Source organism: Pongo pygmaeus, chromosome 4, assembly GCF_028885625.2.
Source record: "Pongo pygmaeus isolate AG05252 chromosome 4, NHGRI_mPonPyg2-v2.0_pri, whole genome shotgun sequence".
NCBI classification, from domain to species: Eukaryota; Metazoa; Chordata; class Mammalia; order Primates; family Hominidae; genus Pongo; species Pongo pygmaeus.
The window spans coordinates 106,463,208-106,487,261 of NC_072377.2; the positions used below are offsets into that span (position 1 = coordinate 106,463,208).

Consider the following 24,054-nt stretch of genomic DNA (forward strand, 5'->3'; position numbering starts at 1 on the left):
AATCATCCTAAATATCCATCAACAGATGATTGAATTTAAAAATGTGATATATAAATATTTATATATACATATATATACACACATTGAATACTATTTAGTCATAAGAAAAAAATGAAATAATGTCTTTTATGGCAACATAGATGAAACAGGAAGTCATTAGCTTAAGTGAAACAAGCCAGACACAGACAGACAAATATCACATGTTCTGTCATAAGTGGGAGCTAAAACTTGTATACCCATAATTGTAGAGAGTGGAATGATAGACCGTGGAGACTCAGAAAGGTAAGGAGATGGGAGGGTGATAGACAATGAGAAATTACTTAATGCATATAATGTATATTATTTGGGTGATAGATACCCTAAAAGCCCTGACTTGACCACTTATCTCACCTATGCCTGTAACAAAATTGCAATCATACCCCACAAATTTATGCAAATAAAAAATATATTAAAAATGTACTGAGATTGGTTTTGCAACCCGGAATATGCTCCAACTGGTAGCCATTACATGCGTGCATGAATAGAATGTGTATTGTTATGTGGGCCATTTCTATAAATGTCAATTAAGACAGTTGGCAGTATGGTTCAAACCAGAATTTTTTGATCTACTTCTGACCACTGATTTTTTTGGTCTACTTTTTCTATTTATTGTTGAGTCTTCTTCTATCCATTATCTGACTATAGCTGTAAATGTCTTCATTTCTCCATGCAGTGTTTTTTTTTTTTTTTTGCTCTACATGCAGTTAATACATACTTAGGATTGTTATGTATTCCTGATGAATTGGTAATTTTATCATTATGTAATGATCTTCTTTATTCCTGCTAATATTCTTTGCTCTCAAAACTACTTGATCTGGTATTATACTCCAGCTTTCTTTTGATTGTTGTTAATAAGATACATCTTTTCCCATTCTTTCTGCTTCATATACTACTATCTATATTTGAAATGCTTTTATAAAATACAGCATATATAGTTGGGTCTTCTTTTTTTTTTCAAAATAAAGATTATCTCCTTTTTAACTGAGATGTTCAGCTATGTACATTTAATGTGATTACTAATATGGTTAGGTTTAAATCTACCCTCTTTTTGTTTCCCATTTGTCCTATCTCTTTTTGTTCACTTTTTCCTTTTTTTCTGCCTAATTTGGGATTAAATATCTATTTTTTAATAATTTCATTTTAACTATGTTGATTTATGTGTTGTGACTCTGTTATTTTAGTGATTGCATCAAGATTTATAGTATACATTTTTAACTTAACACAGTCTACCAACATGTGCTATTATAGCATTTCATGTAAACCCATATTACATATTTTTCTGTTTTAAATAATTATTTTCAAAGAGACAAATAATAATTTTAAAAATGTATATTTATCCACATAGTTAACATTTTTATTGCTCTTCTTTCCTTTATGTTGATTCATATTTACATCTGGTATCATTTATTTCTGACTGAAAGACTTCCTTTAACATTTCATGTAGTGTGGGTCAGGAGTTAAGACCAGCCTGGCCAACATGGTGAACCCTGTCTCTACTAAAAATACAAAAATTAGCTGGGTGTGGTGGAGGTTACATGCCTGTAATCCCAGCTACTAGGAGGCTGAGGTGGGAGAATCACTTGAACCCGGAAGGTGGAGGTTGCAGTGGGCTGAGATTGTGCCACTGCACTCCAGCTTGGGTGACAAGAGCAAAACTCCATCAAAAAAAAAAAAAAATTACGTACTTATTTTGTCTAAAATTATTTCTCCTTCATTTTTTTGACAGATATTCTGGCTTGATATAAAATTACAGGTGACTTTTTTTTTTAGGACTTTAAAAATATTATTCCACTGTCTTCTTACCTGCATTTGTTTCTGATAAAAATACGCCATTACCCTTATCTCTGGACCTTTATATGTAAAGTATATGTATATGTATAAAGTATATGTATATACATATACTTTTTGCTAATTATTGCTAATTTTAAGATTTGCTTTATATCACTTATTTTGAATAATTTGATTACAATGTGTTATGGTGTAATTTTTTTCATGTTTCTTGTACCAAAGTTTTGCTGAGTTTTTAACATGTTTATAGTTTATTTTTATATGAAATTTGAAAAATTTTGGCCATAATATCTTGAAATATTTTTCTTTCTCCAGATGCCCTCCTTTGGGGACTTCAGTTACACATGCAATGGCCATCTGAAGCTGTTCAATTCATTGACATTTTGTTAATTTTTATTAATTCTATTTTCACTCTGTTTTCTGTTGGTTAATTATTGCTACTGATATGAAGTTCACTTATCATTTATATTTTATAGCTTTGGATCATATTATCTCTCTATGACACAGCTTATTGGCTGACCACACTAACCCAGTTAAGAGACCAAATTAACTGCTGGCCAGGCCATAGTACTTTAGAAAGGCCTCTGCTCCTAGGTCCTAGCCTTACACAGATGTTAATTGCGAACCAGGATTCACCAGGATTCCTTTACCTAGCACACTCTAAACTCTATCTCCTATCTACAGAGCTTCACAATATGGCTGGAATTCTTCCCTGATTTTCATGGGATTTCTTCTTGATTTTAGCCTCCTAGCTTCATAATACAGCAAATTTCTTGAGTTATAAGCCAGCAGAGTGTTGCATCATTTGTTTACCTCTCTCTTCTCTCTGATACCATGGCCTTTCTATGTACTAATTTTTTTCTCTTTAGACTCATATATCTATTAAAATTCTTGTAATCTTACTAGATGCTTTTGCCCAAACTCGTCACCCAAATTCTCAGCTTGTTGCCAATGTTCAGAATCAGCAAATACCCTCAGGGAAAAAGTGGCTGCAAAAAGTTGCCCCTCCTCTCCATGGTTTGCCTTTTCCCAGGATTTTGGCCTTTAAATTCCTAGTTGCCTAAATAACTCTTTGATTCCTTTAACCAAATCTTTTAAAACTGTATTCAGCTTTTCTAGTTATTCTCAGTGAGAAGACTGATCTGCCATAAGCTAATTCATTGTTGCTGGAAGTAGAAGTCTTAAACTCTTATTTTACTTGTTCAGTCCTTTGCTTTCCAATTCCAGTTTTGTTCTTTAGTATTTAATATCAAACTTTGCCCAGTTCTTCGAATTTTGGCATGTTTAGCTTAAATGAGATATTACCCATGCATACCTTCAGATGAACTTTAGTTTCATTCTTTGATGTCTATAAGAAGGCAGACAACCAATTCAGAAACACAAGGTAAGACTGGCTTTGCACAGACAGTTAGTACTGTCTCCTAGTTGCTACCCACTCTAATACAAAACTTTATTTCTAGGTTCCAAACCTCTTCAATGTGTTTTTTCTTCATTACTTTATGAATGCATAAACAGTCATATAAAAAGATACCATTATAATATTTGTGCCTTACTATGAAAGTTTAAACTGTACTTTATATTTCTTTTATGTGTTCGATAATTCCAATAATTATATGAACATATAAGGGTTACTGGATAGATAATTATTAATTGCCTGAGGAATATGCTGTAGGATTTTGGTGTAAAACTCTAATATACAAGACTGCATTTACCCATCATAATCTTCATTGATCCCAGCAAATTGCACTGGATTACAGCGTACAAAAATAATAAACACAAGCAGTATAAGTGATATCACAGATGTAACCATTATAAATCTCATAAGGGCTTTACAAGACGTTTCTAATGTGGAAACAATGACACCTCCCAGAAGCTGGCCAAGTGCACCTCCTGGAATTAAAACAAGTCCTAAAAAAAAGGAGGAGAAAAACACAGTTAAAAATAATCAGCTGACAGTACAGATAATACATACATTGATACAATTTCCTTTGCTCTAAACATATAGCAAACATGTATTTAAACTAAAAGACAACATACATCTAATAGCTGTACATCAAAGCTAAATAGCTTGATGAACCCGAACCTTAATAGAAACAAAAACCTGTCAGTAGGGCTGAAGCCATAGGCCTACTGACTTTAGGGCAGTGATGGTGAAGTTTTGGTCCTTTATAGTAATGTCATCAAGGACAAACCGGGAACTTAGTCCATGCAAAATGGAAGACGAGAGCTGTCTTATTGAGAGCTATTATTAACAAGCTTCCTGGATTTATAGCTTATCACAAGAGACAGGATTATACTGACAAAAGTTCATAGAGATTTGTTAACAAGAATTGAACCAAGCCACCCATTAGTTCTACAAACGAACGTTCAATATTAATAATCTCACAACAAAGTGGGACTCTAGAAGAGCCATTAAAAGACACTGTTTTCTATCCAAGAGTAAGGAATTAGAAACAAGTAAGCAAAAGAAAGAGAAAAAGGAGGTGGAGGAGGAGGAGGAGCAGGAGAAATATAGTCAGAAGACAATCAGATGAGATAGCACAGTAAATTCATACATTGATGCAATTCCCTGTAATCCAAATATATAATACTGTTAGATCTAAATATGAATTTAACAAGAAAAACATAGGATTAAAAACAACAAAAAAATCCCATTAACACTAGATTAAATTTATATAAGTGCCTGACGAAGACTTGAAAATAAACAATTTTAGAATGCTTAGAAAGATAAATGATATAAAGAGCTCCAGTCTGCAGCTCCCAGAGAGACCAATGCAGAAGGCGAGTGATTTCGGCATTTCCAACTGAGGTACCCGGTTCATCTCACCGGGACTCATTAGATAGCAGGTGTAGCCCATGGAGGCCGAGCAGAAGCAGGGTAGGGAATCACCTCACCCAAGAAGCAGAAGGGGCTGGGGAACTCTCTCCCTTAGCCAAGGGAAGCTGTGAGGGACTGTACCATGAGGGACGGTGCTATCTGGCCCAGTTACTATGCTTTTCCCATGGTTTTGGCAACCCACAGATAAGGAGATTCCCTCGGGTGCCTACACCACCAGGGCCCTAGGTTTCAAGCACAAAACTGGGCTGCCATTTGGGCAGACAATGGGCTAGCTGCAGGAGTTTTTTTTTTCATACCCCAGTGGCACCTGGAACCCCAGTGAGACAGAACTGTTCACTCCCCTGGAAATGCAGCCGAAGCCAGGGAGCCAAGTGGTCTTGCTCAGCAGGTCCCACTCCCATGGAGCCGAGAAAGCTAAGATCCACTGGCTTGAAATTCTTGCTGCCAACACAGCAGTCTGAAGTCAACCTAAGATGCTTGAGCTTGGTGGGGGAAGGGGCATCTGCCATTACTGAGGCTTGAGTAGGCAGTTTTCCCCTCACAGTATAAACAAAGCCGATGGGAAGTTTGAACTGGTGGAACCCCCCACAGCACGGCAAAGCCAATGTAGCCAGACTGCCTTTCTTGATTCCCCCTCACTGGGCAGGGCATCCTTGAAAGAAAAGCAGCAGCCCCAGTCTGGGGCTTATAGGTAAAACTCCCATCTCCTTGGGACAGAGCACCTGGGGGAAGGGGCGGCTGTGGGTGCAGCTTCAGCAGACTTAAACATTCCTGCCTGCTGCCTCTGAAGAGAGTAGCAGATCTCCCAGCACAGTGCTTGAGCTCTGCTAAGGGAATGACTGCTTCCTCAAGTGGGTCCCTGACTCCCATGCCTCCTGACTGGAAGACACCTCCCAGCAGGGGTCAGCAGACACTTCATACAGGAGAGCTCCAGCTGGCATTTGCCAGGTGTCCATCTGGGACAAAGCTTCCAGAAAAGGAGCAGGCAGCAATCTCTGCTGCTCTGCAGCCTCCGCTGGTGATACCCAGGCAAACAGGGTCTGGAGTGGACCTCCAGCAAACTCCACTAGAACTCCTGTAGAAGAGGAGCCTTACTGTTAGAAGAAAAGCTAACAAACAGAAAGCAATAACATCAACATCCACAAAAAAGATGCCCATGCAAAAACCCCATCCAAAGGTCATCAGCATCAAAGATCAAAGGTAGATAAATCCATAAAGATGAGGAAAAACCAGTGCGAAAAGGCTGAAAATTCCCAAAACCAGAATGCCTCTTCTCCTCCAAAGGATCACAACTCCTCACCAGCAAGGGAACACAAATGGACAAAAAATGAGTTTCACAAATTGACAGAAGTAAGCTTCAGAAGGTAGGTAATAACAAACTCCTCTGAGCTAAAGGAGCATGTTCTAACCCAATGCAAGGAAGCTAAAAACCTTGATAAATGGTTACAGGAGCTGCTAACTAGAATAACCAGTTTAGAAAAGAACATAAATGATCTGATGGAGCTGAAAAACACAGCACGAGAACTTTGTGAAGCACACACAAGTAACAATAGCTGAATTGATCAAGTGGAAGAAAGGATATCAGAGATTAAAGATCAACTTAAGGATGTAAAGCATGAAGACAAGATTAGAGAAAAAGGAATGAACAAAGCCTAAAAGAAATATGGGACTATATGAAAAGACCAAATCTATGATTGATTGGTGTACCTGAAAGTGATGGGGAGAATGGACCCAGGTTGGAAAACACACTGCAGGATATTATCCAGGAGAACTTCCCCAACCTAGCAAGACAGGCCAACATTCAAATTCAGGAAATACAGAGAACACCACTAAGATACTCCATGAGAAGAGCAACCCCAAGACACATAATTGTCAGATTAATCAAGGTTGAAACAAAGCAAAAAATGTTAAGGGCAGCTAGAGAGAAAGGTCAGGTTACCTACTAAGGGAAGCCCATCAGACTAAGAGCAGATCTCTCTGTAGAAATCCTACAAGCCAGAAGATAGTGGGGGCCAATATTCAACATTCTTAAAGAAAGTAATTTTAAACCCAGAATTTCATATCCAGCCAAACTAAGCTTCATAAGTGAAGGAGAAATAAAATTCTTTACAGACAAGCAAATGCTGAAGGATTTTGTCACCACCAGGACTGCCTTACAAGAGCTCCTGCAGGAAGCACTAAATATGGGAAGGAAAAACTAGTACTAGCCACTGCAAAAACACCAAAATATCATGACCAACAACACTAATGTGCAAAATAACCAGCTATCATCATGATGACAGGATCAAATTCACACATAACAATATTAACTTTAAATGTAAATAGGCTAAATATCCTAATTAACAGACACAGAATGGCAAATTGGAAAAAGAGTCAAGACCCTTCAGTGTGCTGTATTCAGGAGACCCATCTCATGTGCAAAGACACACATAGGCTCAAAATAAAGGGATAGAGGAATATTTGCCAAGCAAATGGAAAGAAGAAAAAAAAGCAGTGGTTGCAATCCTAGTCTCTGATAAAACAGACTTTAAACCAACAAAGATCAAAAAAGCCAAAGAAGGGCATTACACATTGGTAAAGGGATCAATGCAACAAGAGCTAGCTATCCTAAATATATATGCACCCAATACAAGAGCACCAAGATTCATAAAACAAGTTCTTAGAGACCTACAAAGAGACTTAGACTCCCACACAATAATAGTGGGACACTTCAACACCCCACTGTCAATATTAGACAGATCAACGAGATAGAAAATTAACAAGGATATTCAGGACTTGAACTCAGCTCTGGACCAAGCTGATCTAATAGACAACTACAGAACTCTTCACCCCAAATTAACAGAATATACATTCTTCTCAGTGCCACACAGCACTTATTCTAAAATTGACGACATAACTAGAAGTAAAACACTCCTCAGCAATGCAAAAGAATGAAAATCATAGCAAACAGTCTCTCAGACCAAAGTGCAACCAAATTAGAACTCAGGATTAAGAAACTCACTCAGAACTGCATAACTACATTGAAACTGAACAACCTGCTCCAGAATGACTACTAGGTAAATAACAAAATTAAGGCAGAAATAAATAAGTTCTTTAAAACCAATGAGAACAAAGACAAGGTACCAGAATCTCTGGGACACAGCTAAAGCAGTGTTTAGAGTAAAATTTATAGCACTAAAATGCCCACAGGAGAAAGCAGGAAAGATCTAAAATTGACACCATAACATTGCAATGAAAAGAACTGGAGAAGCAAGAGCAAACAAATTCAAAAGCTAGCAGAAGACAAGACATAACTAAGATCAGAGCAGAACTGAAGGATACAGAGACACAAAAAGCCCTTCAAAAAAATCAATGAATCGAGGAGCTAGTATTTTGAAAAGATTAACAAACTAGATAGACTGCTAGCCAGACTAATAAAAAAGAAAAGAGGGAAGAATCAAATAGACACAATAAAAAATGATAAAAGGATGTCACCACTGATCTCACAATAATACAAACTACATTCAGAGAATACTATAAACACTTCTATGCAAATAAAGTAGAAAATCGAGAATAAGTTGATAAATTCCTGGACACATACACCCTCCCAAGACTAAACCAGGAAGAAGTCGAATCCCTGAGTAGGCCAGTAACAAGTTCTGAAATTGAGGCAGTAATTAGTAGCCTACCAATGAAAAAAAGCCCAGGATCAGATGGATCGACAGCCAAATTCTACAAGAGGTACAAAGAAGAGCTGGTACCATTCCTTCTGAAACTATTCCAAACAATAGAAAAAGAGGGACTCCTCCTTAGCTCATTTTATGAGGCCAGCATCATCCAGATACCAAAACCTGGCATAGACAAAACAACAAAGAAATTTCAGACTAATATTCCTGATGAACAGTGTTGGGAAAATCCTCAACAAAATGCTGGCAAACCGAATCAAGCAGCACACTAGAAAGCTTATCCACCATAATCAAGTCGCCTTCATCCCTGGGATGCAAGGCTGGTTCAACATACACAAATCAATAAACATAATCCATCACATAAACAGAACCAATAACAAAAACCACATGATTATCTCAATAGATGCAGAAAATCCCTTCGATAAAATTTAACACCCCTTCATGCTAAAAACACTCAATAAACTAGGTATTGATGGAGCATATATCAAAATAATAAGAGCTATTTATGATAAACCCACAGCTAATATCATACTGAATGGGCAAAAGCAGGAAGCATTCCCTTTGAAAACCGGCACAAGACAAGGATGCCCTCTCGCACCACTCCTATGCAACATAGTATTGGAAATTCTGGCCAGGGTGATTAGGCAAGAGAAAGAAATAAAGATATTCAAATAGGAAGAGAGGAAGTCAAATTATCTCTGTTTGCAGATGACATGATTGTATATTTAGAAAACCCCATAATCTCAGCCAAAAATCTCCTTAAGAGGATAAGGAACTTCGGCAAAGTCTCAGGATACAAAATCAATGTGCAAAAATCACAGGCTTTCCTATACACCATTAGTAGACAGAGTACCAAATCATGAGCGCACTCCCATTCACAATTGCTACAAAGAGAATAAAATACCTAGGAATACAAGGTATTTACAAGGGATGTGAAGAACTTCTTCAAGGAGAACTACAAACCACTGCTCAAGGAAATAAGAGAGGACAGAAACAAATGGTAAAACATTCCATGCTCATGGATAGGAAGAATCAGTATCGTGAAAATGGCCATACTGCCCAAAGTAATTTATAGATTTATGCTATTCCCATCAAACTACCATTGACTTTATTCACAGAATTAGAGAAAACTACTTTAAACTTCATACGGAACCAAAAAGAGCCCATATAGCCAAGACAATCCTAAGCCAAATGAACAAAGCTGGAAGCATCATGGTACCTGACTTCAAAGTATACTACAAGGCTACAGTAACCAAAACAGCATGGTACTGGTACCAAAACAGAGATATAGACCAATGGAACAGAACAGAGCCCTCAGAAATAATGTCGTGTATCTACAATTATCTGATCTTTGACGAACCTGACAAAAACAAGCAATGGGGAAATGATTCCCTATTTTATAAATGGTGCTGGGAAAATTGGCTAGCCATATGCAGAAAACTGAAACTGGACCCCTTCCTTACAGCTTATACAAAAATTAACTCAAGATGGATATAAGACTTAAATGTAAAACCTGAAACCATAAAAACCCTAGAGAAAACCTAGGCAATACCATTCAGGACATAGGCATGGGCAAAGACTTTATAATTAAAACACCAAAAGCAAAGGCAATAAAAGCCAAAATTGACAAATGGAATCTAATTAAACTAATGATCTTCTGCACAGCAAAAGAAACTATCATCAGAGTGAATGGGCAACCTACAGAATGGGAGAAAATTTTTGAAATCTATCCATCTGACAAAGGGCTAATATCCAGAATCTAGAAGGAACTTAAACAAATTTACAAGAAAAAAACAAACAACCCCATCAAAAACTGGGCAAAGGATATGAACAGACACGTCGCAAAAGAAGACAATTATGTGGTCAACAAAGACATGAAAAAAAGCTCATCATCACTGGTTATTAGAGAAATGCAAATCAAAACCACAATGAGATACCATCTCACGCCAGTTAGAAAGGCAATCATTAAAAAGTCAGGAAACAACAGATGTTGGCAAGGCTGTGGAGAAATAGAAACACTTTTACACTCTTGGTGGGAGTGTAAATTAGTTCAACCATTGTGGAAAACAGTGTGGTGCTTCCTCAAGGGTCTAGAACCAGAAATAACTATTTGGCCCAGCAATCCCATTACTGCTTATATATCCAAAGGATTATAAATCATTCTACAATAAAGACACATGCACACGTATGTTTATTGCAGCACTATTTACAATAGCAAAGACTTGGAAGCAACCCAAATGCTCATTCATGATAGACTGAATAAAGAAAATGTGGCACATATACACCATAGAATAGTATGCAGCCATAAAGAAGATTGAGTTCATGTCCTTTGCAGGGACATGGATGAAACTGGAAACCATCATTCTCCACAAACTAACACAGGAACAGGAAACCAAACATCACATATTCTTACTCATAAGTGGGAGTTGAACAATGACATAAAAATGAAAGTGTTCATATAAATAAAGAAGAAAAATAAAAAGAGGAGATGATAAAAAAGTGAATAAAAAATGAATAAGAAACCTGGATATTAAAAAATATAATTCTTAAAAACTCAAATCTCAGGATGACCTTCAGACTAGAGACAATTATAAGCAAATTGATAAATTGGAAAAGTACACTGCGTTATTTATTTAATACACAGTGTGTATTAAAAAAAGATAAAAGAGTGAGAGAAGAATAACCAAAACAAACAAAAGACAATGAGTACAGGGGAGAAACCTGGCAAATGCTACCTCAGCCAGGTGATCAAAGTCAAATTCAAAAGCAGTCACTCACATGGATAGTATATTCCCTTGATATGATGTTTTGAAAATGATACTTTACCTCTGGGGTCTTCCTTCCAAAAACTATAATCCTAGTCTAATCATGATAAAAATATTAGGCAATTTTCTATAGTGGGACATCTTACAGAACAACTGGCCAGTAGTCCTGAAAACTAGAAGGTCATCAAAAACAAGGAAAGACTGAGAAATTGTCATAGCCAAGAGAACTTCAAAGAGACATGACAACTAAACATAGTGTAGTATCTTGAATGAGATCCTGGGACAGAAAAAGGACATTAGGTAAAAATTGAAAAAAATCTGCACAAACTATTGACTTTAGTTAGTAATATTGTATTAATTTTGGTTCATTAATTATGACAAATCTACCATGCTAACATAAGATGTTTATAAAAGGGGAAACTGGGTGTACAGTATATGGAAACCCTCTCTTTCTCTCTGTGTATATCTATATATGTTTTGAGATGGAGTCTTGCTCTGTCACTAGGTTGGAGTGCGGTGGCACAGTATTGGCTCACTGTAACCTCTGCCTCCTGGGTTCTAGCTATTCTTCTGCCTTAGCCTCCCAAGTAGCTGGGATTACAGGTGTGCACCACTGTACCACCATACTAATTTTTGTATTTTTAGTAGAAACCAGGTTTCACCTTGTTGGCCAAGCTGGTCTTGAACTCCTGACAAGTGATCCACCCACCTCAGCCTCCCAAAGTGCTGAGATTACAGGCATGAACCACCATACCTGGCCAGAAACTCTCAATATTATCTTCTATCTTCAAGATTTTTCTGTAAATCTAAAACTGTTCAAAAAATAGTTCTTGAAAAAAAGATAATAAAAATAAATAAGAAGCTCCACAAAAAGGCTTCTAGCAGTTGTGAAAAAACAATACAAGTAATACCAGAAAAACAATGTTTGAAAAATTACAGCTGAGGATGAAAAATTTACGTAATTAATGAAATATTAGCCCTGGAAATAAATGTACACTCCAACTACTGAGAAGTAACAAAAAAGTCACCCTTACAGATAACAAGGTAGGAAATCTTCATAACATCAAGAATAAAGAAAAAAATTGTATAAGCTGCTAGAGGACATATTACTTTTATTTTACGTTCAGGGATACATATGCAGGTTAGTTATATAGGTAAACTTGTGTCACAAGGGTTTGTTATACAAATTATCTCATTATCCAGGTAAAAAGCTTAGTACCCAATAGTTATTTTTTCTGATCCTCTCCATCCTACCACCCTCCACCCTCAGGTAGGCTCCAGTGTCTGTTGTTCTCCTCTTTGCATCTATAGGTTCTTATTTAGCTTCCATGTCTTTGCTATTGTGAATAGTGCTGCGATGAACATATGCATGCATGTGTCTTTATGATAGAAAAATTTATATTCCTTTGGGTATATATCCAGTAATTAGATTGCTGCATCAAATGGTAGCTTTGCCTTTAGCTCTTTGAGGAATCACCACACTGCTTTCCATAATGGCTGAACTAATTTACACTCCCACCAACAGTGTATAAGCATTCCCTTTTCTCTGCAACCTCGCCAGCACTTGTTATTTTTTGACTTTTTAGTAATAGCCATTCTGAATGGTGTGAGATGGTATCTCGTAGTTTTGATTTGCATTTCTCTAATGATAAGTGATACTGAGGTGTTTTCATATGACTTTTGGCCACATGTCTTCTTTTGAGAGGTGTCTGTTTATGTCCTATGCCCACTTTATTATGGTGCTTTCTTTTTCTTCTAAGTTTAAGCTCCTTATAAATGCTGGATTTTAGACCTTTGTCAGATGCTTACCTTGGAAATATTTTCTCCCATTCTGTAGATTGTCTAGTCTATTCTGTTGATAGTTTCTTTTGCTGTGCAGAAGCTTTTAAGTTTAATTAGATCCCATTTGTAAATTGTTACTTTTGTTGCAATGGCTTTTGGAGTCTATGTCCTAAAATCTCTGCCAGTTCCTGTGTGCAGAATGGTATTCCCTAGGTTTTCTTCTACGGTTTTTATAGTTTTAGGTTTTACATTTAAGTCTTTAATCCATCTCAAGTTGATTTTTGTATATGGTATAAAGAGAGAGTCCAGTTTCAACCTTCTGCATATGGCTTGCCAGTTATACCAGCACCATTTACTGAATAGGAAGTCCTTTCCTCATTGCTTGTTTTACTCAGGTTTGTTGAAGATCAGATGGTTGTAGGTGTGTGGCCTTACTTCTGGGCTGTCTATTCTGTTCCATTGGTCTATGTGTCTGTTTTTGTACCAGTATGATGCTGTTTTGGTTACTGTAGCCCTGTAGTATAGTCTGAAGTTGGGTAGTGTGATGCCTCCAGCTTTGTTCTTTTTGCTTAGGATTGTCTTGGCTATTAGAGCGCTTTTTTGGATCCATATGAATTTTAAAATAGTTTTTATCTAGTTCTGTGAAGAATTGCATTGGTAGTTTAATAGGAATAGCACTGAATCTGTAAACTGTTTTGGGCAGTGTGGCCATTTTAACAATATTGATTCTTCCTATTCATAAGCATGGAGTGTTTTCCCATTTGTTTGTGTCATCTCTTATTTCTTTGAGCAGTGTTTTGTAATTTATTGTAAAGATCTGTAAATTCCCTGGTTAGCTGCATTCCTAGGTATTTAAGTCTTTTTGTGGAAACCGTGAATAGAATTGCATTTCTAATTTGGCTCTCAGCTGGCTGTTGTTGGTGTATAGAAATATTATTGATATTTGTACGTTGATTTTGTATCCAGAAACTTTGCTGATGGCTGTTTATCAGCTTAAGAAGCTTTTGGGCCAAGACTATGGAGTTTTCTAGATATAGAATCATGTTGTTTGCAAACAGGGACAGTTTGGCTTCCTCTCTTTTTATGTGGATGCCCTTCATTTCTTTCTCTTGCCTGATTGTTCTGGCCTGGACTTCTAATATTATGTTGAATAGGAATGGTGAGAGGGGGCATCCTTGTTCTGGTTTTCAAGGGGAATGCTTCCAGCTTTTCCCCATTCGGTATAATGTTGGCTGTGGGTTTGTCATAGATGGCTCTTATTATTTTTAGGTATGTTCCTTCAATACCTAGTTTGTTGAGAGTTTTTAACATGAAGGGATGTTGAATTTTATTGAAAGTCATTTCTTCATCTATTCAGATGATCATGTGGTTTTGACTTTAGTTCTATTTATGTGATACATCATGTTTATTGACGTGTGTATGTTTAACCAACCTTGCATTACAGGGATAAAACCTACTTGATCATGGTGGATTAGCTTTTGATGTACTGCTGGATTCATTTGCTCGTATGTATTGGAAGATTTTTGCATATATGTTCATCAAGGATATTGGCCTGAATTTTTGTTTTTTTGTTGGTCTCTTCCAGGTTTTGGTATCAGGATGATTCTGGCCTCATAGAATGAAATGGGGAGGAGTCTCCCCTCCTCAATTTGTTGGAATAGTTTTAGTAGTAATGATACCAGCTCTTCTTTGTACATTTGGTAGAGTTTGACTGTGAATCCATCTAATCCTGGGCTTTTTTTGGTTTGTAGGCTATTTATTGCTATTTCAGTTTTAGAGCTCATTATTAGTCTGTTCAGGAATTTAATTTCTTCCTAGTTCAGTCTTCAGGGGCTTTATGTGTCCAGGAATTTATTCCTTTTTTCTAGATTTTCTAGTTCATGTTTGTAAAGGTGCTCATAATAGTCTCTGATTGTTATTTGTGTTTCTGTGGGGTCAGTGGTAATATCCTCCTTGTCATTTCTAATTGTGTTTATTTGGATCTTCTCTCTTTTCTTCTTTATTAGTCTAGGTAACAGTCTATCTATCTTATTAATTTTTCAAAAAACCAACTCTTGGATTCATTGTTCCTTTGAATGTTTTTTTGTGTCTCCATCTCCTTCAGTTCAGCTCTGATTTTGGTTATTTCTTTTCTTCTTCTAGCTTTAGAATTGGTTTGCTGTTGCTTCTCTAGTTCTTTTTGTTGTGATGTTAGTTTTTAAATTGAGGTTTTTCTAACTTTTTGATGTGAGCATGTGGTGCTATACATTTCCCTCTTCATACTGCCTTAGCTGTATCCCAGAGATTCTGGTGTTTTGTATCTCTGTTCTCATTCTGCCTTAATTTCATTACTTACCCAAAAGTCATTCAGGGTGAGTCATTTAATTTCCACTTAATTGTATGGTTCTGAGCAATTTAATTAGTCTTGATTTCTATTTTTATTGTGCTGCAGTCCAAGAGAGTGGTTGGTATGATTTCAGTTCTTTTACATTTTCTGAGGATTGTTTTACATCTGATTTTGTGGTTGATTTTAGAGTATGTGCCATGTGGCAATGAGAAGAATGTATATTCTGTTGTTTTGTTGGTGAAGAGGTCTGTTGATGCCTCTCAGGTCTATTTGGTCTAGAACTGAGTTCAGGTCCTGAACATCTTTGTTAATTTTCTGCCTTGATAACCTTTCTAACACTGTCAGTGAGGTGTTGAAGTCTTCCACTATTATTTGGTGGGAGTCTAAGGCTCTTTGAAGGTCTCTAAGAATTTAATTTATAAATCTGGTTGTTTCTGTGTTGAATGCAGATATATTTAGGATAGTTAGGTCTTCTTGTTGAATTGAACCTTTCACCATTATGTAAAGCCCCTCTTTGTTTTTTACAATATTTGTTTATTTAAAGTCTGAAATTAGAATTGCAACCCCTTCTTTTTTCATTCATTTTCCCCTTCAGTTTCCACTCACTTGGTAGATTTTTCTTCATCTATTTTTGAGTCTATTGATGTCATTATACGTGAGACACATTTCTTGAAGACAGCATATCATTGGGTCTTGCTTCTCTATTCAGCTTGGCACTCTGTCTTTTCATTGGGGCATTTAACCCATTTACATTCAAGGTTACTATTGCTATATGTGGATTTGATCCTGTCATCATGTTGTTAGCTGTTTGTTATGCTGACTTGTTTGTGTGATTGCTTTATAGTGTCAATGGTTTACATACTTGAGTGCATTTTTGTAGTGGCGTGTAATGGTCTTTCCTTTCCATATTTTGTGCTCCTTTCAGGAGCTCTTGTAAGGCAGGTCTGGTGGTAAAAAGTACCCTCGTAATTTTCTTGTTTGAAAATGATTTTATTTCTACTTCACTTATGAAGCTTAGTTTGGCTGGCTATGAATTTCTTGATTGGAATTTCTTTTCTTTTAGAATGTTGAATATAGGCTCCCAGTCTCTTCTGGCTTGTAGGGTTTCTGCTGAGAAGTCTGCTGTTTCTGCTAAGAGGTCTAGCTTGTAGGGTTTCTGCTGATAGGTCTGCTAATAAGCTTTCCTTTGTAGGTGACCTGTCTTTTCTCTCTAGCTGCCTTTGACATTGTTTTTTCATTTTGAAGTTGGAGAATCCGATGATTGTGTCTTAGGGATGATGTTTTTGTGAAGCACTTTGTGAGGGTTCCCTGCATTTTCTAAATTTGAATGTTGGCCTCTCTACATAGGTTGTGAAAGTTCTCATAGATGATATCCTGAAATATGTTTTCTAAGTTGCTTCCATCCTCCCTATCTCTTTCAGGGATGATAGTGAATTGTAGATTTGGTCTCTTTACATAATTGCATATTTTTGTTCATTTTGTTTGTTCCTTTTTATTCTTTTCTCTTTAATGTTTTCTTTCTGTCTTGTTTCAGAAATCCAGTCTTCAAGCTGTGAGATTATTTCTTCAGCTTGATCTATCCTACTGTTAATACTTGTGATTGCAATATGAAATTCTCATAGTGTGTTTTTATCTCTATCAAGTCAGTTATGTTCTTTTCTATACTAGCTACTTTATCTTCCAGATCCTGTATACTTCGTGATTCCTAGCTTCCTTAGAATGAGTTTCAACGTTCCCCTGAATCTTGATTTTTGTTCCTATCCATATTCTGAATTCTATTTCAGTCATTTCAGCCATCTAAGGCTGGTTAAGGACCTTTGCTGGAGAACTAGTGAGGTTGTTTGAAGGAAAGAAGACCTTATGACCTTTTAAGTTGTCAGAGTTCTTGTGCTGCTTCTTTTATATCTTTGTGGGCTGATGCTCCTTTAATCCTTGAAGTTCCTGTCCTTTGGATTTTTTTTCTTTTATCCTATTTGATGACCTTGAGGGTTTGCTTGTGGTATAAGGTGGGTTCATTCAACTGGCTTTGTTTCTGGAAGATTTTAGAAGGCAAAGCCTCAGCTCAGGACTCCTGGACTGTGTGGCCTAACTCCTGGGGACCAGTATTGGGCACTGGCTTTGTTCTCTGGCTCCTCAAGGTAGAAACATGCTGTGCTGGAGGGGTCAAGGTGCTCCCGGACTGCTTGTCACAACACTCCAATGGATGGTGGCAGCCAAAGCACTTTGTAGGGCAGTAGCAATGAGATCCATCCTGTTTTCACATACCAGCAACAGCAGCAGTGGCAGCATGGCAAAGTGCATGCTTTTTGGCTGTGGCAGGGTGCTGGCAGGTACTGGGGTGCTGGCCTCCATGGGGGAGCTAGTGAAGTTTTTTGAAGGAAAGAAGACATTCCAGCTTTTTGAGTTGTCATAGTTCTTGTGTTCTTTGAAGGATACAATATTTAAAATTATTATTGTTGCACAAGCTTCTCTTTTGGTTAGCATTTGCATCTTTTGTCTATCCTTTCACTTTCAACCTTTTCATGTCCCCATATTTAAGGAGTGCCTCTTGTTAGTAACATATATTGAAATTTTTTCCCAATCGGACATTCTTTAGACTATTTATATTTAACATAACTACTAATATATTTATTGGGTGAAAACTTTCTGTATATCCTGCAAGCAGAAGCACTGACTGCTCTTTGTTCTCAACTATCTTTTCAAGGATATTTATATGATGAGTAGCCTTGGATAATAAGGATAGTATTTCCATGTAGAGCACAGGACAACTTTGCTTAGAATTTTGGAAGACAGAGAGAGTGTCCCCTCTGGACACTCTCTATCAAGTATAATGCCTCCCTCTGGAGCCAAAGACAAGCATAATTACTGCCCACTATAAAAGACCTGGGTTCCCTAACCTCAAGATTTCTTTCATGTAATGCAACTCATTGTGTGTACAGATGTCACCTGGCCTCCTTTCACATCACCCTTTGGAAATTGGAGCTCAGAAACCTAGCAGGAACTCTCATTATTGCTATTGCTGTGAGTCATAAACTTTATTTCATCTCTGACCAAGAAGTTTGGTGTCTTCTTCCAGCACACATGAAACTAAGTTAGGTTAACTTGTTAGCTTACAGATAGGATGAAATTCAAACCCATTACAGATCTGAGCACTCTGGGCAACAATGATGGGATGCTAACAGAGATGTGGCTTTCTGTAGCTGCAAGCTGAAGTAGGTTTAAAGATAGCTCCATAGAAAGTACCATAGGTCTTATCAACTCTTCTCTAGGCAAGAAAACTTCCTTGTCAATCTGGCCATCAGCTTCAGGACTGCCCCACTGTAAAAACTATTACTATTTTTTTTTCTTATTAGACAGAAGATTCCTTCTGCTTTCAAGTTACAGATAACAGTTCCAGCAATGTGCAATTACCCTGAGTGTAAAAAGAAAAAAAATTATAGCCACTATGAGCAGAGACCAGGTGAATTATCAGAATTTTAGCTCATTTTCTTGGGACATGATAAAGTGCAGTACATAATTTCTTGTTTAAACAAAATAGCCAGTAGCTGGGTTGACTGGAGGTCCAGCTCCTCTTCCAGTCTATCATGCCAATCTCGGATCCATTTTAAGACAATAAAAGACCTCAGAGTTTTTTGTAGTGTGTCCTGACTGCTATAAAGTAGCTTTGCTGTGGCCCTCTTAGGAAGATTTTCCTAAGACAAATAAAATTCCTGTGTGAAATCATAGATGAGGCATTGAATAGATTTTGAACTCTCATCGTTCCTGAAAAGAATGTGAAGTAAGCTTGTGGGTGGTACTCTGGACAATTTCAATGCACGTTTGTTGTAGCCTCAATATACTGATGCTGTAGCTTCAATTTCTAAATGTATAATTGGTATTTATATTTTATAATATTATTCTATAAATGCTGTTAAACTCCAGAAGTGATAATGGAACACATGAATTACTACCCAACATGCCTCCCTGTTTCCTCTCACAGGGTCTAACGAAAACAATGTAGAATCCAAGAAGGAGAAAGGAAAGTCCTAGCTTTGAGTATATAATTTAGCAGGGGTAGTAAGAAATGCAGTATTTCCATTCAACACACATCATGGCCAGTGTAAAAGGTTATCAGGACCAGGTGTGGTGGCTCACGCCTGTAATCCCAGCACTTTGGGAGGCCAAGGCGGGCAGATCACCTGAGGTCGGGAGTTCGCGACCTACCTGAGCAACATGGAGAAACCCCGTCTCTACTAAAAAAATACAAAATTAGCTGGGCGTGGTGGTGCATGCCTGTAATCCCAGCTACTCAGAAGGCTGAGGCAGAAGAATCGCTTGAACCTGGGAGGTGGAGGTTGTGGTAAGCCTAGATTACATCATTGCACCCCAGCCTGGGCAACAAGAGTGAAACTCCATCTCAAAAAAAAAAAAGAAAAAAAAAGTTATCAGGAGCTGAAGCTGGAGGTTTATAGTGGATTGATTATTGCTGCATTCGGTTATTGCTCTTATAACCCTGGCTGTTCCAGACATTGTGATGTAACCAAATCTACTACACAGACTGATTACATTTAATATACTGTATTGGACTTTGCCAAGACATTCTTTTGTATCCCATTGGCACCCAAGGACAAAGACTAATTCTCATTCATGCTTAAAAACCACAAATATACCTTTACAGTAAGAATACTGTAATATTCTTTAGTTATTCCTCAGGAGTACCTGAAGCTCTGCCATTGGCTACAAGAAGGTGCATAAGAATTTAGTGTGATTCCCATTACCTTCTGATGCCTAAACCTTTCACTGATAGATGATATGCAGTTGGCTAGAGGCTCTCAAGCCTCAGACTCAATGGCTCTAACTTTGGTATCATCACACCTTCACCTGCAAGGGTAACTGATAAATCCCAACAAAACCCAAAGACTGCACATCAAGTTTCTGGGGGACTATGCAAATGGATTCACAATGCTCAATTACTCTGGAAGTCAAGCAAAAAAGTGTCTCATTTCCCTCCAACCAAAAGGGAGCCTAATGTCACTTTGGACTCTGGGTATCAGAGATGGTAGATGTCTGTCTTGGACATTCTTTTATAACAGCTAACTTACAGGGAGTGTGATTCGCAAATCTACATTGAAGCTGATAAGCAAGCTGTGGCATACTCTCTTCTTTGAGTTGCTAGAAATTTAATGATCCCCATGAGCTACAAATCTCCATCACTGATAATTCTGTGGACTGCAGCCTCTAGATAAAAGATATAGGCTCCATTCAGAAACACCTGTTGTTGTATAACACTCATTGACTCCCTTAAACAGCTACCATTTGAAAAGCAACTACTAGCTTACTACTGCCATCTTGTCAAAACCGAAGTCCTAACTTACAGCAATCTTTTGACGTTGTGAACTTATATTCTCATTTTGGGATGAATTAAACCAGCCTCATAACTATTGGACAAGCCTTATTTGTCAAATGGAAATGATAGATTCAAGAACATAGGGGTGGTCATAAAAGATCATCAAGTGTTTATATCACCACCAGCAGATCACATAGCTCTTCGAAGATTAGAAATTTCTCTAAAATGAAGTTATGCTCAGTTACTCAAGGGAGCTTCCTGGCAAGATTAGTGGTATGCTATTCATACACAGCCTTACTGAAGCCATCTTTATGATGAGAGTAATACATTAGAAACTATAGGGCAAAATTTGTCTGTGACTTTACTTGAAATAATCAATGACACCACCTCATTCCTGGAAAGCACTCTGGTCAGCCTCACTTACTGATCAACATTATTAAGATGATAAAATTACCCCAAATTTCATTCTTGCCAAGGTAGAATTTGCAATTGCTAATGTATTCTGTTATACTTTGATATCTCAGGCTAAGTGGAAAGGTCAGTAGAGAAACTTAAGGAGAAAGCCACCTGATTTTCTAAGATAGACCTTGATGGCTTAAGGATTTGTTCAGCTGGCTAGATCCAGGACCTTGAGGGGATGGTTAAAGTCAATACTGCGTGTAGCCTTGCCCTGGTTCTTGGAATCCATTGATAATAGCCTTAATTAAATATAATAAGAAATAAATGGAATGAATTTACTCCTCAAGTTCTGCTGATTTGATTAATCAGAGTGCCTCAAACCCGGTGTGCTCACGAAAAAATTTGTCATTATGGCCCTTGAAAGCTGATCTATTTTGACTTTTTGGACAATTTGCAGTCAGACAAGCCTTTTATAAAAAAATGTACTCTATAAAAGGTTTAAATTTATACTCAGGATTTCTGCACATTTTATTTGCTTTCTATTTTGCCCACATGCTTTTTGTTTTCTGTCGTTCCTTTCTTTTTTTAATTAATTAAATGTTTCCTATTAATATAGTCTCTTACTACTACTACTTTATTGGTTATCCTAAAAGTTACTGGATGCATCCTTGACCTTTTACACTCTAAAACAAATCATTGCATTTACAACTTTCCTATTAATGCTAAAACTTTAAAACATTTAATTCCATTTGCAACCTCTTTTGGAGAGCCAATTCTCAATATCTCATAAAATTGTAAATGTACACAATAGCAATTTCCCTTCAATGTCTAAACTTACATCAACTTTTACAAATGTAAGAAGGAGAAATCAACAAACCTGTTCATTACTACATTGGTTGGAAGAGAGAAAAAGTGGGAGGCAACAACATATCCATTAATTGGATAATAAATAAACAATAGCATACTCATAAAATAGGATCATAAAATAAAATAGCAAACTGAAATGCATTAAATAGATATAGATCAACACAAATCTAAAGAACATAATTTCTGATGAAAAAATAAGCTGCAGAAGAGTATGTATAAAGTGATACATAAATTTTAGAAATAGATGTATATAGACAAGCACATAAGCAGTAAAGATGTACAAACATGCATGGGAATGATTCACTCTGACTTCAGAAGAGTGATTACCTGTGAAAAGGAATGAAGATAAATGGGATAAAGGAGGAATACAGAAGTTTTTACAAGGATTTATATGTTAAAAATATTGACACTATGATGGTAAAGTGCTCATATTTGTAAAATCTGCATAAACCATATCTAGGTATATAATTCTTTATATTTTTATTTATTTCAAGTATTTCATAAGTACATACAATAAGACGTGCAAAATTTTTGAAATGACACAATAAGAAGGTAAATCTACCTGCAAGTGTAGTTGCCACAGTGGGTGTTAATATAAACTGATTTTCTAAATATATAGGCAAAAATTCAGAAGCTCCAATAATAACTAAATATTCTGTAGCTTTTGACAGAGCTAGGCATAAGAACACTGGATTCTTCATCAGAATCTGAAATAAAAATAAGTTATATATCAATTATTTTATTTTGTTAGATAAAGAGGAATAGACAGAACCAAATGCTAATGATCTGTCTACAAAAATTTACCATTCCCAATCTAAACTGAAAATAGATAGATAGATAGATAGATAGATAGATAGATAGATAGATCAGATAGATCCAAACAACAATCTATGATTCGCCAATATACAAATTCTGTAAAAGAAAGTTTGTTTTTGACCATTTAAATTTTGATTTGCTCTTCATACTACTTTAATTTTTATTTATGGGCTTGGAATTTTTTTGTAAAGATTAGAGAAAAATAGGTAAATTATTAACCATATATCTAGAATTTCTCCTTACTTTTGCTTGTCTACTTATTTTTTTAAGCAAGTCTTTTTTATTCAACTAAAACACAAAACAAAGAAAATTTAAGCAATACTCAAGAAAAACCAGTAGGACTGCAGAAAATGTTTTATATTTTACTCTTGGAAATCTACCTATACAAATAATTAAATTATTTAAATTTTGCATTTTGGTAAACTTGTGGAACTTATTTAGAAGGCTTATTAAGATGTGATGGTTTATTATTATCTATTATACTACACAGAGTAATTAAAAAGATAGTAAAATATTAACTTCCAAATTAGTTTCTGTATTTCCTTGGTTATGAGTATCTCACTGAAAATATATTTAGTGCTATTTTATGTTTATATATTTCTAATTTATTTAAATTTTCTTTTTCTGGCCCTAAATGTCCCTGTTAGGTGTGATCATAGTCTGCAAACTCAACTAGTTCAAATTCTCAGTGCTATCTAATTTTACATAGTGTGATTCTGCCATATTTATTCATTCCCATAAGATTAAACACTTGTCTTGCCTTCAACTCCCTACTATCACAAACTACGCTACATTAAACATCCCCGTGCACGTACTTTAAGGTCCAGTGATAGAGTGTCTCTAGAAGCATATATCCTAGAAAGGAATTCCTAGGGCATAAGGATTTAGCATACTTTCTTCCACTATTTCTCCAGATTGTTCGCCAGAATGTATCAGGTTACACTAAAATGATTATACCACCACAATGATGGTAGTGTTTCATTTTCTTCATTTAGCTTGTACTTTCTAAAAGTTATCAAAGAAATATTTATGGTTTAGCATGCCCATCCAGAACTATGTCATTTCCACATAAAAAGGTCATTAAACTTGGAAAGGCTTTCTAATTGTCACAACGAAACAAATAATGCTACATGACTTCTGAGGTTGGGTCATAAAATGAAAGTATGACTTTTGCTGGGATCTTTCACACTCTCAGAACTTTTGCCTTGGGACTCAGTCAACATGTTGTAAAAAAGCCCAAGAGAGATGCAGAGGATATGTATGGGTATTCTAGCAAACAGACAGTATCAAAAAACTACAGAGCAAACAAGTCTTCAGATGGTTCCATTCTCCAGACTTTGATCACTCTAGCTCAGGGATCCCCAGCCTCTGTAGAAGGAGTAAGAGGCCGGTCCATGGCCTGTTAGGAAACAAGCCGTGCAGCAGGAGGTGAGCGGCAGGCA

At 36.6% G+C, this 24,054-nt stretch overlaps 1 protein-coding gene across 4 annotated transcripts in view; it reads right to left on the reverse strand.

The window, feature by feature from the left end:
* Positions 1–24,054, reverse strand: part of SLCO6A1 (solute carrier organic anion transporter family member 6A1) — a 148,739-nt gene that overhangs the window by 53,020 nt on the left and 71,665 nt on the right. For all 4 annotated transcript variants that reach the window (XM_054489032.1, XM_054489034.1, XM_054489031.1 and 1 more), the window contains 2 exons: positions 22,359–22,503; positions 3,540–3,735 (listed from right to left, as the gene is read on the reverse strand). In XM_054489032.1, coding sequence (XP_054345007.1) covers positions 3,540–3,735; positions 22,359–22,503 — 341 coding nt within the window. The remainder of the gene's footprint in view (positions 1–3,539; positions 3,736–22,358; positions 22,504–24,054) is intronic.